Source organism: Cebus imitator, unplaced genomic scaffold (genome assembly GCF_001604975.1).
Source record: "Cebus imitator isolate Cc_AM_T3 unplaced genomic scaffold, Cebus_imitator-1.0 Scaffold6, whole genome shotgun sequence".
Lineage (NCBI taxonomy): Eukaryota > Metazoa > Chordata > Mammalia > Primates > Cebidae > Cebus > Cebus imitator.
In genome coordinates this window covers 10,073,207-10,087,023 of record NW_016107321.1, presented here as the reverse complement: position 1 = coordinate 10,087,023, position 13,817 = coordinate 10,073,207, and the positions used below count along the sequence as shown (strand labels likewise).

General features: G+C 36.4%; 1 protein-coding gene across 7 annotated transcripts in view; it reads left to right on the top strand.

The window, feature by feature from the left end:
- SCAF8 (SR-related CTD associated factor 8) overlaps positions 1 to 13,817 on the top strand; it is a 248,254-nt gene that overhangs the window by 44,849 nt on the left and 189,588 nt on the right. For all 7 annotated transcript variants that reach the window (XR_005201851.1, XR_005201857.1, XM_037742039.1 and 4 more), the window contains 3 exons: positions 7,222 to 7,383; positions 11,286 to 11,439; positions 13,335 to 13,465. Coding sequence is in view for 5 of the 7 variants with exons in the window: in XM_037742039.1 (XP_037597967.1) it covers positions 7,222 to 7,383; positions 11,286 to 11,439; positions 13,335 to 13,465 (447 nt within the window). In the remaining 2 variants the exon portion in view is untranslated. The remainder of the gene's footprint in view (positions 1 to 7,221; positions 7,384 to 11,285; positions 11,440 to 13,334; positions 13,466 to 13,817) is intronic.

Genomic DNA, 13,817 nt, shown 5'->3' with positions numbered 1-13,817 from the left:
GCTGGAATTAGAGACATGTGCCACCATGCCCAGCTACTGTTTTTGTATTTTTAGTAGAAATGGGGTTTCACCATGCTGGCCAGGCTGGTTCTTGAACTCCTGATCTCAAATGATTAGCCCGCCTTGGCCTCCCGAAGTGCTGGGACTACAGGCTACTGTGCCCAACCAAAAAGTTATGTCTTACGCTGTGCCTTGTAATCTTTATGAATAGGAATTACCTAGGAATCTTGTTAAAATTGTGAATTCTAACTCACTGAGTGTGGAGAGGAACCTGAGATTCTGCATTTATAACAGTTCCTAGATGATGTTTCTTCACAAAGCACAATTTGAGTAGTAAAGATTTAACGAATAAAAGTGAATTTATGCATAAATGCTTGTTGACTGATTTGATTTGGAATAGGGTACTTTGAATAAAATGTTTCAGAATCTTAGGAAGACCTGGATTGAGCAAAGTTACTCCATCGTGAGATAATTACAGTCAATCTGAAGAGACCAATGTGTGTGGAAAAACTTGAATGTTTTGCCCCTAACCCTGTTTAAATCAGAGATCCAGCAATAGATTTGTGTAATGGTTAAAATTTGTGTGTGTGTATGTATATGTGTGTGTGTGTGTGTGTGTGTGTGTGTGTGTGTGTGTGTATTAAACTTATAATTTTGAGCTAATTGTAGATTCACGTCATTGAATCAGTAGGAATAAATCATGTAGAGATCACATGTGCCTGTCACTCAGTTCCCCCAGTGATAACATCTTGTAGAACTGTAGTAAAATATTACAGCCAGGACATTGATAACAGTCACCTATCGACACACTAACCTTATTCAGATTTTAATAGTCTTACATGCGCTCATTTGTATGTGTATGTATTTAGTTCCATGCAATTTAATCACATGCATAGATTCATATAAATGTCACCATAGTCAAGATATAGGATAGTTCCTTCACCACAAGGATCCCTTGTGTTTCCCTTCTATATATACTCTGTAGTCACACTCAGCTCATCCTCCTCATCCCGAATGCCTGGCAGTCATTAATTTATTCTTTTTCTCTATTTTTCATTTCAAAAATGTTATATAAGTGGAATAGTACAAAATGTAGCCTTTTGAGATTGGCTTGTTTTGCCCAGTGTAATTCTCTTGAGATCTAACCAAATCGTTGCATGTATCAAATAGTTCCTTCCTTTTTAAAATTTTTTTTTTATTGTTACTTTAAGTTCTAGCATACAAGTGCAAAACATATAGGTTTGTTACATAGATATACCTGTGCCATGGTGGTTTGCTGCACCTGTGAACTAGTCATCTAGGTTTTAAGTCCTACATGCATTAGCTGTTTGTCCTGATGCTCTCCTTCCCTTCACCCTCCCACCTCCAACTGGCCCTGGCGTGTTTTGTTTCCCCCCACTGTGTCCATGTGTTCTCATTGTTCAGCTCTCGCTTATGAGTGAGAATATGGGATCTTTCGCTTTCCATTCCTATGTTAGTTTGCTGAGGATGATGGCTTCCAGCGTCATCCATGTCACTGCAAAGGACATGATCATTCCTTTTTATGGCTGCATAGTATTCCATGGTATATATGTACCCACATTTTTAAAATCTAGTCTATTGTTTATGGGCATTTGGGTTTATTCCATGTCTTTGCTATTGTGAATAGTGTTGCAGTAAACATATGTGTGCATGCATCTTTATAGTGGAATGATTTATATTCCTTTGGGTATATACCCAGTAATGAGATTGCTGGGTCTAATGGTATTTCTGGTTCTAGATCCTTGAGGAATCACCACACTGTCTTCCACAGTGGTTGAACTAATTTACGTTTCCACCAAGAGTGTAAAAGTGTTCCTTTTTCTCCACAGCTTCGCCAGCATTTGTTGTTTCTTGACTTTTTAGTAGTCACCATTTCTGACTGGCGTGAGATGGTATATCATTGTGGTTTTGCCCCCAACACTTCTTAAGCTGATAGGCAACCTTAGCAAAGTCTCAGAATACAAAATCAATGTGCAAAAATCACAGGCATTCCTATACACCAACAATATACACCGAGCAGGGAGCCACAGCATGAATAAACTCCCATTCACAATTGCTACAATGAGAATAAAATACCTAGGAATACAACTAACAAGGAGTGTGAAGGATCACTTCAAGGAGAAATACAAACCACTGCTCAAGGAAATCAGAGAGGACACAAACAAATAGAAAAACATTCCATCCTTGTAGATAGGAAGGATCAATATTGTGAAAATGGCCATACTGCCCAAAGTAATTTATAGATTAAATGCTATTCCCATTAAACTACCATTGACATTTTACACAGAATTAGAAAAAACTACTTTAAATTTCATATGGAACCAAAAAAGAGCCCATATAGCCAAGACAATCCTAAGCAAAAAGAACAAAGTTGGAGGCATCACGCTACCTGACTTCAAACTATACTACAAGGCTACGGTAACCAGAAGAGACATATAGTTCCTTCCTTTTTATTTCTGAGTAATATTTCAGGGTATGAATTTACCACAGTTTAACCATTCAGTCCTTGGGGATCATCTGGGTTGTTTCTCTAGTTTCTGGTTATTATGAATAAAGCCACTAGGAACATTTGTATGCCCAAAGTTGTTTTTGTGAATGTAAGTTTTCATTTCTTTGGGATAGTAAGTACATATTTTCATTTTATAAGAAACTAACAAACTTTTCTAGGATGACCATACCATTTTATATTCTCTTCACATACCATAAACGGTGTAGGGAGAAGTGTGGCTGTACTTTGGTAATGTGTCATCCATGAAACCATGTTTTAGTTATGAAAGATTTATGGAGTAATAAATGATTATGGTAAATGAAAAATCAACAGTAAAGATATTTCCTGTAGGCCAGGAAAACTACTCTAAAGAATACTCTGGCCTTTGTCCCAATTAATTTTGTCAGAAATCAGTTCATATGCTGATTGTATCTTAGGTTTATAAGACAGGAACAGCTGGGGACTCTGGCTCATGCCTGCAATCCTAGCAGCTCGAGAGAGGTCAAGGCTGGCAGATTGCTTGAGCCTCAGGAGTTTGAGACCAGCCTGGGCAATCATGGGAAAACCCTGCCCTAGCCCCAAAACTACAGAAATTAACTGGGCAGAGTGGCAAGTGCCTGTATTCCCAGCTGCTTAAGTGGCTAAGATGGAAGGATTGCTTGAGTTCAGGGGGAGGTTGAGGCTGTAGTGAACCGTCATTGTGCCACTGCACTCTAGCCTAGGCAACAAAGCAAGACCTTGTCTCGGAAAAAAAAAAAAAAAGCAGCAGCAGCAGCAGCAGCAGCAAAGGCCAGAGTTACAAACGATACAGGAAACTTTAGAAGACATGTTTTAGAACTTCCATTTGAATCCTGTTTCAGGGTTTTCTAGAGGAACAGAACTAATAGGATATGTGTGTGTATATATGTGATATGTAATAGTAAGATATGTATATATATCCTATTACAATGAATAAGGGATTGTGTGTGCATGCATATTTATATATAAAGGGAAGTTTATTAAGTATTAACTTACATGATCACAAGATTACAAGGTCCCACAATAGGCTGTCTGCAAGCTTGAGGAGCAAGGAGAGCTAGTCCACATCTCAAAACTGAAGAACTTGGAGTCCAGCGTTCAAGGGCAGGAAGCATCCAGCATGAGAGAAAGATGTAGGCTGAGAGACTAGGCCACTCTCTCCTTTTCAAGTTTTTCTGCCTGCTTTATTTTTGGTGGCAGCTGATTAGATGATGCCCACCCAGATTAGGGTGGGTCTGCCTTCCCCAGTTCAGTGACTCAAATGTTATTCTCCTTTGGCCACACCCTCACAGGCACACTCAGGATAAATACTTTGTAATCCAGTCAAGTTGACACTCAGTATTAACCATCACAGATGGTTAATATATTATAATTCATAATAAATTATAAATAACTAAGTTATCCTGAATCCTAAGGGCAATAAATTTTATTTAGAGCCAGAGATCTCATGATTTGGTGACTTTTCTACCATCCATAGCTAACCATTCTGTTTTCATTTGCTAGTTTGAAATGCAAAAATGAAATCTTCAGCTCTGTTCCAAAAATACGCAGAGTTTAGCCAACTCTTTTTGTCTGTATAAAATCCTCTGCCTTTTTGCATGAGTGCTACAAACAAATCTGTCCACTAGATTCAGAAAGATTGAATATTATCATTCAGAACTATTTATTTTGATTCCGGATGCTTTGTTATAGTGAAATACATTCTATGGTACTTTGGCTACTCTTAGATACTGTAAGGGCAAGAATAAATGTTATCTTTCTGGCTCTGAAAATGGTCTGTAGATGAATTACTGTTGCCTTAATCTGTAATTTTTGGCTATGATTACCTTCTTCAGATTTCCTGCTGCATACTTAGCAGGAAATTTGGCTTATTTGTGGTGATTTTCAAGTTACATTTACTTTGTAAATAATAAATGAAAAGATGATGCTAAACCCTCCAGAGATTATCATCATGGAAATTTTTTGTATTCTAGAAACTTGATCTGGTAGCTTTATGCACATTATAGGTGGTTGATATTTTACAGTGGATATGTATTTTTCAGTGGAGCCAAACATTTATACTCCTGCTCTTTGATATTTTTTCGGAGGAAGGATTGAGTCCACATTGAAAGGTGGTTGTCAGCTAGGCAAGGTGGCTCATACCTGTAAATCCCAGCACTTTGGGAGGCCAAGGCAGGCAGATCACCTGAGAGGTCAGGAGTTTGAGACCAGCCTGGCTGATAAGGTGAAATCCCATCTCTGCTAATAAAAAAATTAGCCAGGCATGGTAGCACATGCCTGTAATCCCCCCTACTGAGAAAGCTGAGGCAGAAGAATTGCTTGAACCCACGAAATGGAGGTTGCAGTGAACTGAGATCGTGTCCCTGCACTCCAGCTTGGGTGACAGAAAGAGACTGTGTTTAAAAAAAAAAAAAAAAAAAAAAAATGGCTGTTATATTTCCCTCTGGTGTCTTGAGAGAGAGAGATTTTATATGTATCTGTAATTTTTTTTTTTTTTTATGTAGGGTGCATTATTCTGTAACTGGACTTTTATTGCAAGTATGCCTTTATTCTTGGAAGTGGGATTCAAAACTCTGAGTTTTTAAAGGTGATTTGGTACATGGCACAAATACTTTGAAAGGAATGTATTTTCAGAATCTCACTTTCCATATGTACTTTATTAAAGTCCCTCTTCCCTAGGATATTTTAGATCAACTTAAGTTCCACACTTCTTAAATTTACATTTCAAATGTGTCTTAAACTTATCAGTCATTCTTAATCATGATTAGAGAAACTTTTGCCTCTTGCTTTATTGAAGAAACCTGGGATGTTTATATACTTACAGTCACTCCTCCGTATCTGTGGGTTCCAATCCATGGATTCAGTCTATTGGGATCAAAATTTGGGGAAAAAATATTACACAAAATTCCAGAAAGCAAAACTTAAATTTCCTGCACACTGAATGCCATGTGAATGAAGTGATGTATAGGCATCGTATTAGGTATTCAAAGTAATCTAGAGTTGATTTAAAGTTTTTAAAGATAATCTGGGGGGCAGGGGCTCCGAAAGTGGGGAGGGCTGTTGGTCAGGTTGGAGATGGAATCATGGGGAGGTCAAAGTGAGGTTTTCTTGCTGTCTTCTGTTCCTGGGTGGGATGGCAGAACTGGTTGAGCCAGATTACCAGTCTGGTGGTGTCAGCTGATCCAGCCAGTGAAAGGTCTGCAGAGTGTCTCAAACACTGATTTTAGGTTTTACGATAGTGACGTTATACTCAGGAGCAATTTGGGGAGGTTCAGAGCTGCATGACCCTAAACCGTAATTTCTAATCTTGTAGCTAATTTGTTAGTCTTACAAAGGCAGACCAGTCCCCAGGCAAGAAGAGTGTCTTTTTGGGAAAGGGCTATTATTAAATATTAATTTTGTTTCAGTGTCAAACCATAAACGAAATTCCTTCCCAAGGTAGTTTGGCCTGTGCCCAGGAATGACAAGGACAGCTTAAAGGTTAGAAGCAGGATGGAGTTTGTTAGGTCTAAACAGTGTCACTGTCATAACTTTCTCAGTTACCATTTTTGCAAAGACAGTTTCAATTGGAGAGTCTTAGGAATTCTCATTTTGAGTCTAATAGTACTTAAAGAAGAAAATTTTAAAGTATTTCAGATTTCTTTGTCTTGATTCTTCTCTCAAGTTTCTAGTTGATGACTTAGCGAAGTTTTCCAAGTATTAAATCATACTAAAGAATTTTTTTTGCCACTTTATGTAGCAAAAATGCCTTTTACCAGTGAAGGAAATTTTGTCCCACAACATGTTCATATATACATATCTAAAGATACCATGCAGTAAGCTTGCAAGTAAAAGCATTCTTCATTGTGCTTGCCTAACTACATAGGCTACAAAAGCCTGTGTTCAGAAAGTAGGGGAGACTGGGCATGGTGGCTCCTGCCTGTAATCCCAGCACTTTGGGAGATCAAGGCAGGAGGACTGCTTGAGCCCAGGAGTTTGAGACCAGCGTGGGCAACCTGGCGAAACCCAGTCTCTTCCAAAAAACCATGCAGCAGTTAGCTGGGCTTGGTGCTGTGTGCCTGTGGTCCCAGTTATTTGGAAGGCTGAGATGGAAGATCATTTGAGCATGGGGGGGTTCGGCGTTGCTGTGAGCTATGATGACACCATGGCACTCCAGGTTGGATGACATAAGGATAGATACCCAGAATGCTATAGTTGAGAAAAAAATGGAAACTTTGGCCTCTGTATTTAGAATGTTATAATTCGCCATTTGGCATTGTTCTTTCATTTTATAGGAATCTTTTGTTGTGTGTTCCAGATGATGTCTGAGGCATGTTGACTGTGTGTTTTCTAGAGCCCTTCTTTTCCTGAATTGCTTCTTTCTTCCTTGTAGCTTTTCACAATGATTAAACAAATTTAAAAACTTAAAATGGCACCTTATTTATCATTTTGTTTTATGTCATTGAAGCCAGTTATATAGTACTATTTTAGAACTTAAGTGACTGGCAGTTCACCTGAATGTGTGGAGCAGCCAAAGTAGCTTCTTTAAAATGCCATTCCAGAAACCGATGGTGTTGGAGTAGTCAATGTATGAGTATGCATTAACTCAGCATAGGCAGTGTCTTTGTATTTACACAAGATTTATGATGATTTTTGTCTATCAAGAATTTTACCTTTCCATTTCCTCCCCTTTTCATTCTTCTTTTTTTCATCAGTGTAAACCAGAATACAAAGTACCTGGACTTTATGTAATTGACTCCATTGTGCGACAGTCCCGACATCAGTTTGGTCAAGAAAAGGATGTGTTTGCACCCAGATTTAGTAATAACATCATTAGCACTTTCCAGAATTTATATCGTTGCCCTGGGGATGACAAGGTATGCCGCTGTTTTTTGTTTTTTTTTAAAAGAGATACATTACCCTCTTGATCTTAGTCTTCAGAGATTATTGTAGAACATCATGTGCCACATAATGATGTTTCAATGACAGACTGCATATACAGTGGTGATCTCCTAAGATTATAGTACATATTTTTATTCTACCATTTCTCATTTATGTACACAAATGCCATTGTGTTAAAATTGCCTACAGTATGCAGTACGGTGACTTGCTGAATGTGTTTGTAGCCTAGGAGCAATAAAATATGCCATATAACCTAGGTATGTGGTAGGCTATACCATCTAGGTTTGTGTAAGTACACATCATACGATGATGAAATCTCCTAATGATGCCATTTCTCAGAACATATCCTTGTCATTAAGTGGCACAGGACTGTATATGGCTTTATGTTCTCATTTGCTCTTAGTTATTTCAAATTTGAATATTTAATTATTATAATATCGATGTTCCTTTTTGTTCTTTGAATTTCTTAAACAGAATATGGAAAGATGTAGTAGATTGCTACTTTTTAATTTGTTGAAGCAGTTGGTGTTAATGGCTACAATAAGCTTTTGGAATTACACTAAACTTATTCTCATACACAGCCAATTCAGAATTGTAATTATTTGACATGAGTTGATATAGAAATTCTTCTGTTACGGTAGAATTTTATTAATCACACTACTAAGTCTGGTATGTGTAAGATCTAAATGTGTAAATATTTTATTATTAGCAAGTAAAAAGAAAGCTTTGGATCATGAGGGAGAATAAAAAGGAGTTGCTTATCCTCTTATTTGCTCTGAAATTGTTAGCTTATTTATTTTGGATATTGATTTGGAAATTTAGATGTGCTTTTTCCGACAGGGTTGATTGCAGCGTTAATTAAGTAGGAAAAGATAAGAATAGATGAAGATTCATGTTTGTTTTATGGAAGAACCATAAAACTTTAAGCTCACCACAAATGGTTCACCTTTCTATTGAATATAACCAGATTAAGTACTTATGTTTCATAACTATTATATCATCCTGAATCAGAAAAAGATCTTGTTAATAATTGACAGCTATGGAGTTAAATTTATTATGCTGTATTCTTTGTGAACTATTCTTGGATATACTCCTTGAGACAAAGTGTTTTATTGTTTTTAATCACTTTAGTACTTTGATAATTCTGTGCAGGCAAAAGAATGCTACCAATTTTAAGTGACCTATCATAATTGATTTTTAAAATAGGTACCTTAGACTCCCACTTGAAGTAATGTACTAATTTGAAAACATACGTTTTTTATAAGTCACTTTACTTGGATTTAGAAGTTTCACTAGTTTGGACTTGGATTTCTGTCAGTTTTGATGAACAAATCTTTCTTGAATGTGTAGATTACGTAATATGATATCTCACTTATACTGGGTCTTATGGAATAGGGCTTTTAACCATAGGAGGAGAGAGTACATTAACATTGCAATCTCAGTCATAATAAATGAGGGACATTGGTTTGTATGTAGATATATAGAATGATGGCTATTAGGTGCTGGCCAATTTTAAAGTATATGATGGGTAGCTTGGAAACTGAAGAATATAAGGCATTTTCCAAGTGCCCAGGTTTTAGAGCAGAGAAATTGTCAAATCAGAAGGTATGAAGCAGTCGCTGTAATTTTCTTAAGCTTCATTTGATATATACAAATTTGCACATTAATGTAGTTTGGACATAGTTTAAAAATATGTCACTGTAATATTGTGAGGGATTTAAAGATGAACCAGATCTTTATTCTGAAAATTGCTATTTTACTTTGTAAAATGTATACGTTTAACAGAATGCTCTTTACTTGATTTTAGCCTCTGCCATTTTTTTTTCCTGGTGGAATAAGTGGCATCACAATAGTAGTAACTAGTACTTAGTACTTGTTTGCAGAACATTTATGTGCTAAACAGTTGTGAATCAGATTGGTGATAGTATCAAGAAAATAGTTATTAACAATCAGTCTGCTTTTACTAGTGATAATATGAGTTCAGGATATTGTTACTCTGACATAAGTGTGTGCTCTTGGTGAAATGTTTGTATTTCAAGAAGCAAGGTATATTAGCTAGACTTGCTGATGTTTCTTACAAAATACAGTAGGACATGTTGAGACATTGTTCTTCGTTGGGCATATTTTTCTTCCTGTAAGTTTGAAGCTTTCAGGATCTGTAAAACTTTTATATAACCAAGAGAGACATATGTATAAGTAGGAGTTTTTTCTAGTTACCAGGTTTTCTCTAAATACTGCTAATTATGCTGTTAGATTTCAGAATTACCCAAGAAATAGAAGTCAATAATGACTAGTCTTTTCAAGTTTATAATATACAGAATTCAGCAGAAGAATAGAATTTCCCAACAAAATAGATTTTAATATAAAATGACTGAGTTTAGGGTATAAATACTTAACTAGAAGTACTTTAACATATCGCTAAAAGAAGAGCTGTAACTAATGCATAAGGCGTATGTCTCCCTCCCGAGATGCTCAAACTTTGAGAGTGGCCAGATGTTTAAAATACTAGCCAGTTTAAACAGTTTGATCAGTGTGATACAGGTGGAGATTGAGAAAAGGGAGCAGAGAATCCTTCTGGTATACTGTCTTATTTTATAAATGAGGAAACTGAGGTTTTTGTTTTGTTTTGTTTTATTTTTTTAAATATATTGATATAGTTAGCCTGAGACCAAGATCAGCAGCAGTGTTATATAGATAGTAAATATTTCATGAATTTTGTAACAGCTGCATAAAGATTATTTGACTAGAACCTTACAAAAAATAACAAAGTACTCTGAATATTTGAGTAATCCAGAAAGAGGTTGAGACTACAACACAAATGTAATTTATTTGGTGATAAAATGATTGGAGTGTGGGTTGGGATGGGCAGTGTTGAGACTCTTTATGAGGAATATAAAATTGGATGCGGCGCTGCAGTTCAGGGGCATATCAAGAAGAGAAAATGAGATGGTTCACAGATGTCAAGTCTGCTTGACAGTAGCAAGGAGGTTTTTGTTTTTGTTTTTTTATTTTCAGAACGCTTACCATAAAATTACTGTAGGAAATGAAATAATGTAGAACATTATTTGTATAGAGTATGATTCATCATTCTGAGGGCCAGACTAAGTAATGCCAGTATGACATTGACATTCTACAATGGGAAAGGGAATAGAAAAGAATGAAGAGGGAATGAAGAGAGAAGAAATGGTTATGCTTCAGATTCTGTCTGTACAGAAGTTTGTCCGTCTCTGGTTCAAAGTGTCAGTAGCGAATTACCATGCACAGCAGGATGCTCAAAAAAGGAAGTAATTTGATTGAATTCTTACATCAGGAAATGCCCTTTCCTTAAGTACTTTGTAAAATGAAACTTTAAAAAAATCACATTAGGACTTTGTCCTGCGAGTTACCTATTTTCAAAAGATAGACATTATATGAGAAAAAGTTAAAGTCAGCTGTAAATATAACATTAGTACTGAGATGAATCCTGGCTATCCCTCAGAATCCTTAGGACAGTTCTCCAGCACCATCCATAACATCAGAAGTGACATAAGAAATGAAGCCTAGATGTCATCTCTGCCTTCAGCTAAACGGAGCTTTCATTTACTGTGTATATCTGTTAGAATTAACACGTGTTTTCAAGCACATTAAGGTTAGCAAATGCAAGATGATAGAAGCACAGAATTTTAGGTCTAGAGAGTACCATTGAAGTATTTTAATCCCTTCTTTCCATCCAGGGTCCAGATAGCCACTGTGAAATGACTGTGCTAAGGTTTTTTTTTAAATTAAAAAAAAAATTATTATTCTTAAAAATTCAAATCACCTTGCCAGTATGGTTGGTAATGGGGTAAGGTTTTAAGAGCAAAAAACAAAATGTCATGTTTCTTATTTTTTTCTTTAGAGTAAAATAGTGAGAGTACTAAACTTATGGCAGAAGAATAACGTATTTAAGAGTGAGATTATTCAGCCCCTTTTGGATATGGCAGCCGGGATCCCACCTCCTGTTGTCACGCCTGTTTTGGCCAGCACTACCACTGCTATGAGCAATACTCCAGGTATGCTGCTTTAATATAGATTTGTTGTCTAAATATTCTACTCATACTTTTTGGATGACTGTTCATATAAAAAATAATTTGATAGTGCAGGAATATAGTCTGGAATTAGATAATTGAAACAATATATAATTTGTAGAGAAAAATATAATTAGATATTATATTTGTATGTAATTATTTCTAACATGTAGAAAACTGATTTTCTTTTTAATCTGCAGAAACATAAATATAATGAACTTTAGAAATTTGGTGTGTGAATTAGGTTTTTCCTGATTTAGGTTGTCTGTAACCTCTTACACTTGCGTTTATATCAACTTGGTGTTTATAGGATACGAGGGGGACTTAGTATTTTTAAGAAACCCTGAACAAAATTATTTATCAAAACCAAAATTTCAAAATCATGTTCTCTCGAGGCATTTAAATGACTAGGATAAAAATTTTTATCATAGTTCCAGCCTTGTGTAGTAACTCACACCTGTAATCCTAGCATTTTGGGAGGCCAAGGCAGGCAGATCACCTGGAGTCAGGAGTTCGAGACCAGCCTAGCCAATATGGTGAAACCTTGTCTCTACTAAAAATACAAAAATTAGCTGGGTGTGTTAGCAGGCACCTGTAATCCCAGCTACTGGGGAGGCTGAGGCAGGAGAATCACTTGAACCTAGGAGGCAGAGAGCTGAGATCATACCATTGCACTCCAGCCTGGGCAACAAGAGTGAAACTCTGTCTCAAAAAAAAATTTTTTTCTTTTTTAAATCATAGCTGCAAGAATTAAATTGGTTAGCATTTTGGAGAGAGAGAGAGAGAGAGAGAGAGAGAGTGTGTGTGTGTGTGAGTGTGAACAAAAACTGATGTTTATTGAGACCTTGCTCTGTCACCCAGGCTGAGGTGCAGTGGTGTGATCATAGCTCACTGCACCCTTGACCTCCTGGCTCTAGTGATCCTTCCATCTCAGCCTCCTAAGTAGGTGGGACTACAGGTGTGCACTACCATGCCTGGCTAATTTTTTTTTTCTTTATTTTGGTGGACATGGAACCCTGCTGTGTTGCCCAGGCTGGTCTTGAACTCCAGGGCTCAAGCAGTCCTTCTACCTTGGCCTCTGAAAGTGTTGGGATTACAGACATGAACCACACTACACCTGGCCCAAACGTGGCTTTATATTGCATATACTGTATTATAATTTTTTTTATTGGATTGTATTTTGATTATTTCCTTATGTTACTGAATTTTTGTCTCTGAAGTAAGATTTTTTAATGGCGGTTAAGTATTTTAGGCTTTTTAAAAGTCTAATAGTCTTCCACATCTACAGTTTTGCTTTTCATGGTTCCAATTATTTGCAGTCAACCATAGCCTGAAAGTAGATGAGTATAGTACAGTAAGATATTTTGATGGACAGAGAAAAGAGTGAGAGAGAGAGAGAGACAGAACATATTCACATAACTTTTGTCACAGTATAGCTTATTATTATTATTGTTGTTAATCTCTTACTGTACCTGATTTATAAGTTAACTTTTATCTTAGGTATATGTGTACATACAGAAAAGAAACATAGCATATATAGGGTTTGGTGCTGTGGTTTCAAGCATCCACTGGAGTTCTTGGAACACATCTACCAAGCATAAATGGGGACACTATAGTAACTTAGTTAATTGATGAGGACAAATTTGGTCAGATCCTTTTGGGTGTGGGTGTGTGTGGGGGGGGGGGGGTGTGTGTGTGTGTGTGTAACTTACCTAATTCAGTAAAAGATTTTAAGTGAGTTTTCAAAGTAGACACAAATAAAAACACTTAGATGTGTGCATGTATTTTATACAAATAATAAAATGAATTATTCTCCCTTTTCAAGTCTTAAGTTATTTACTTACATATTTATTTGAGGGGTATGATGTTCTTTTTAAAAGGAACTCCAGTGACACCTGTTACCCCGGCCAATGTGGTCCAAGGCTTACCTGATCCGTGGGTATCTCAGATAACAAATACAGATACACTTGCGGCTGTGGCTCAGATCTTGCAAAGTCCTCAAGGCCAGCAGGTGAGCAGTTTTTCTGTTATGTCAAGAATTATTTAGAATTTAGTATTTTCCTAATGTGTTATTTTGTAACATACCACCTAGAAAATATGTACTTTTTTTAGTTTTATAAAAGTGGGACCATTATTTTGTTACTTGTTTTGTTACATACTTTGTTACTTGCTTAAGTCATTTTTAATAAGTATCATGAATGCTTTCATGTCATTAAAAGTTATTTCATAAAACATGTATCCTGTACCAAAATCTGGAACTAGAACATAGTTTTGCCAAATATTATTAGATGCTATCACACCCCAGTAATGAGACAAAAGTCCTATCTTAGAGAAGACCTCCTATCTTAAGGGCAACAGATTGT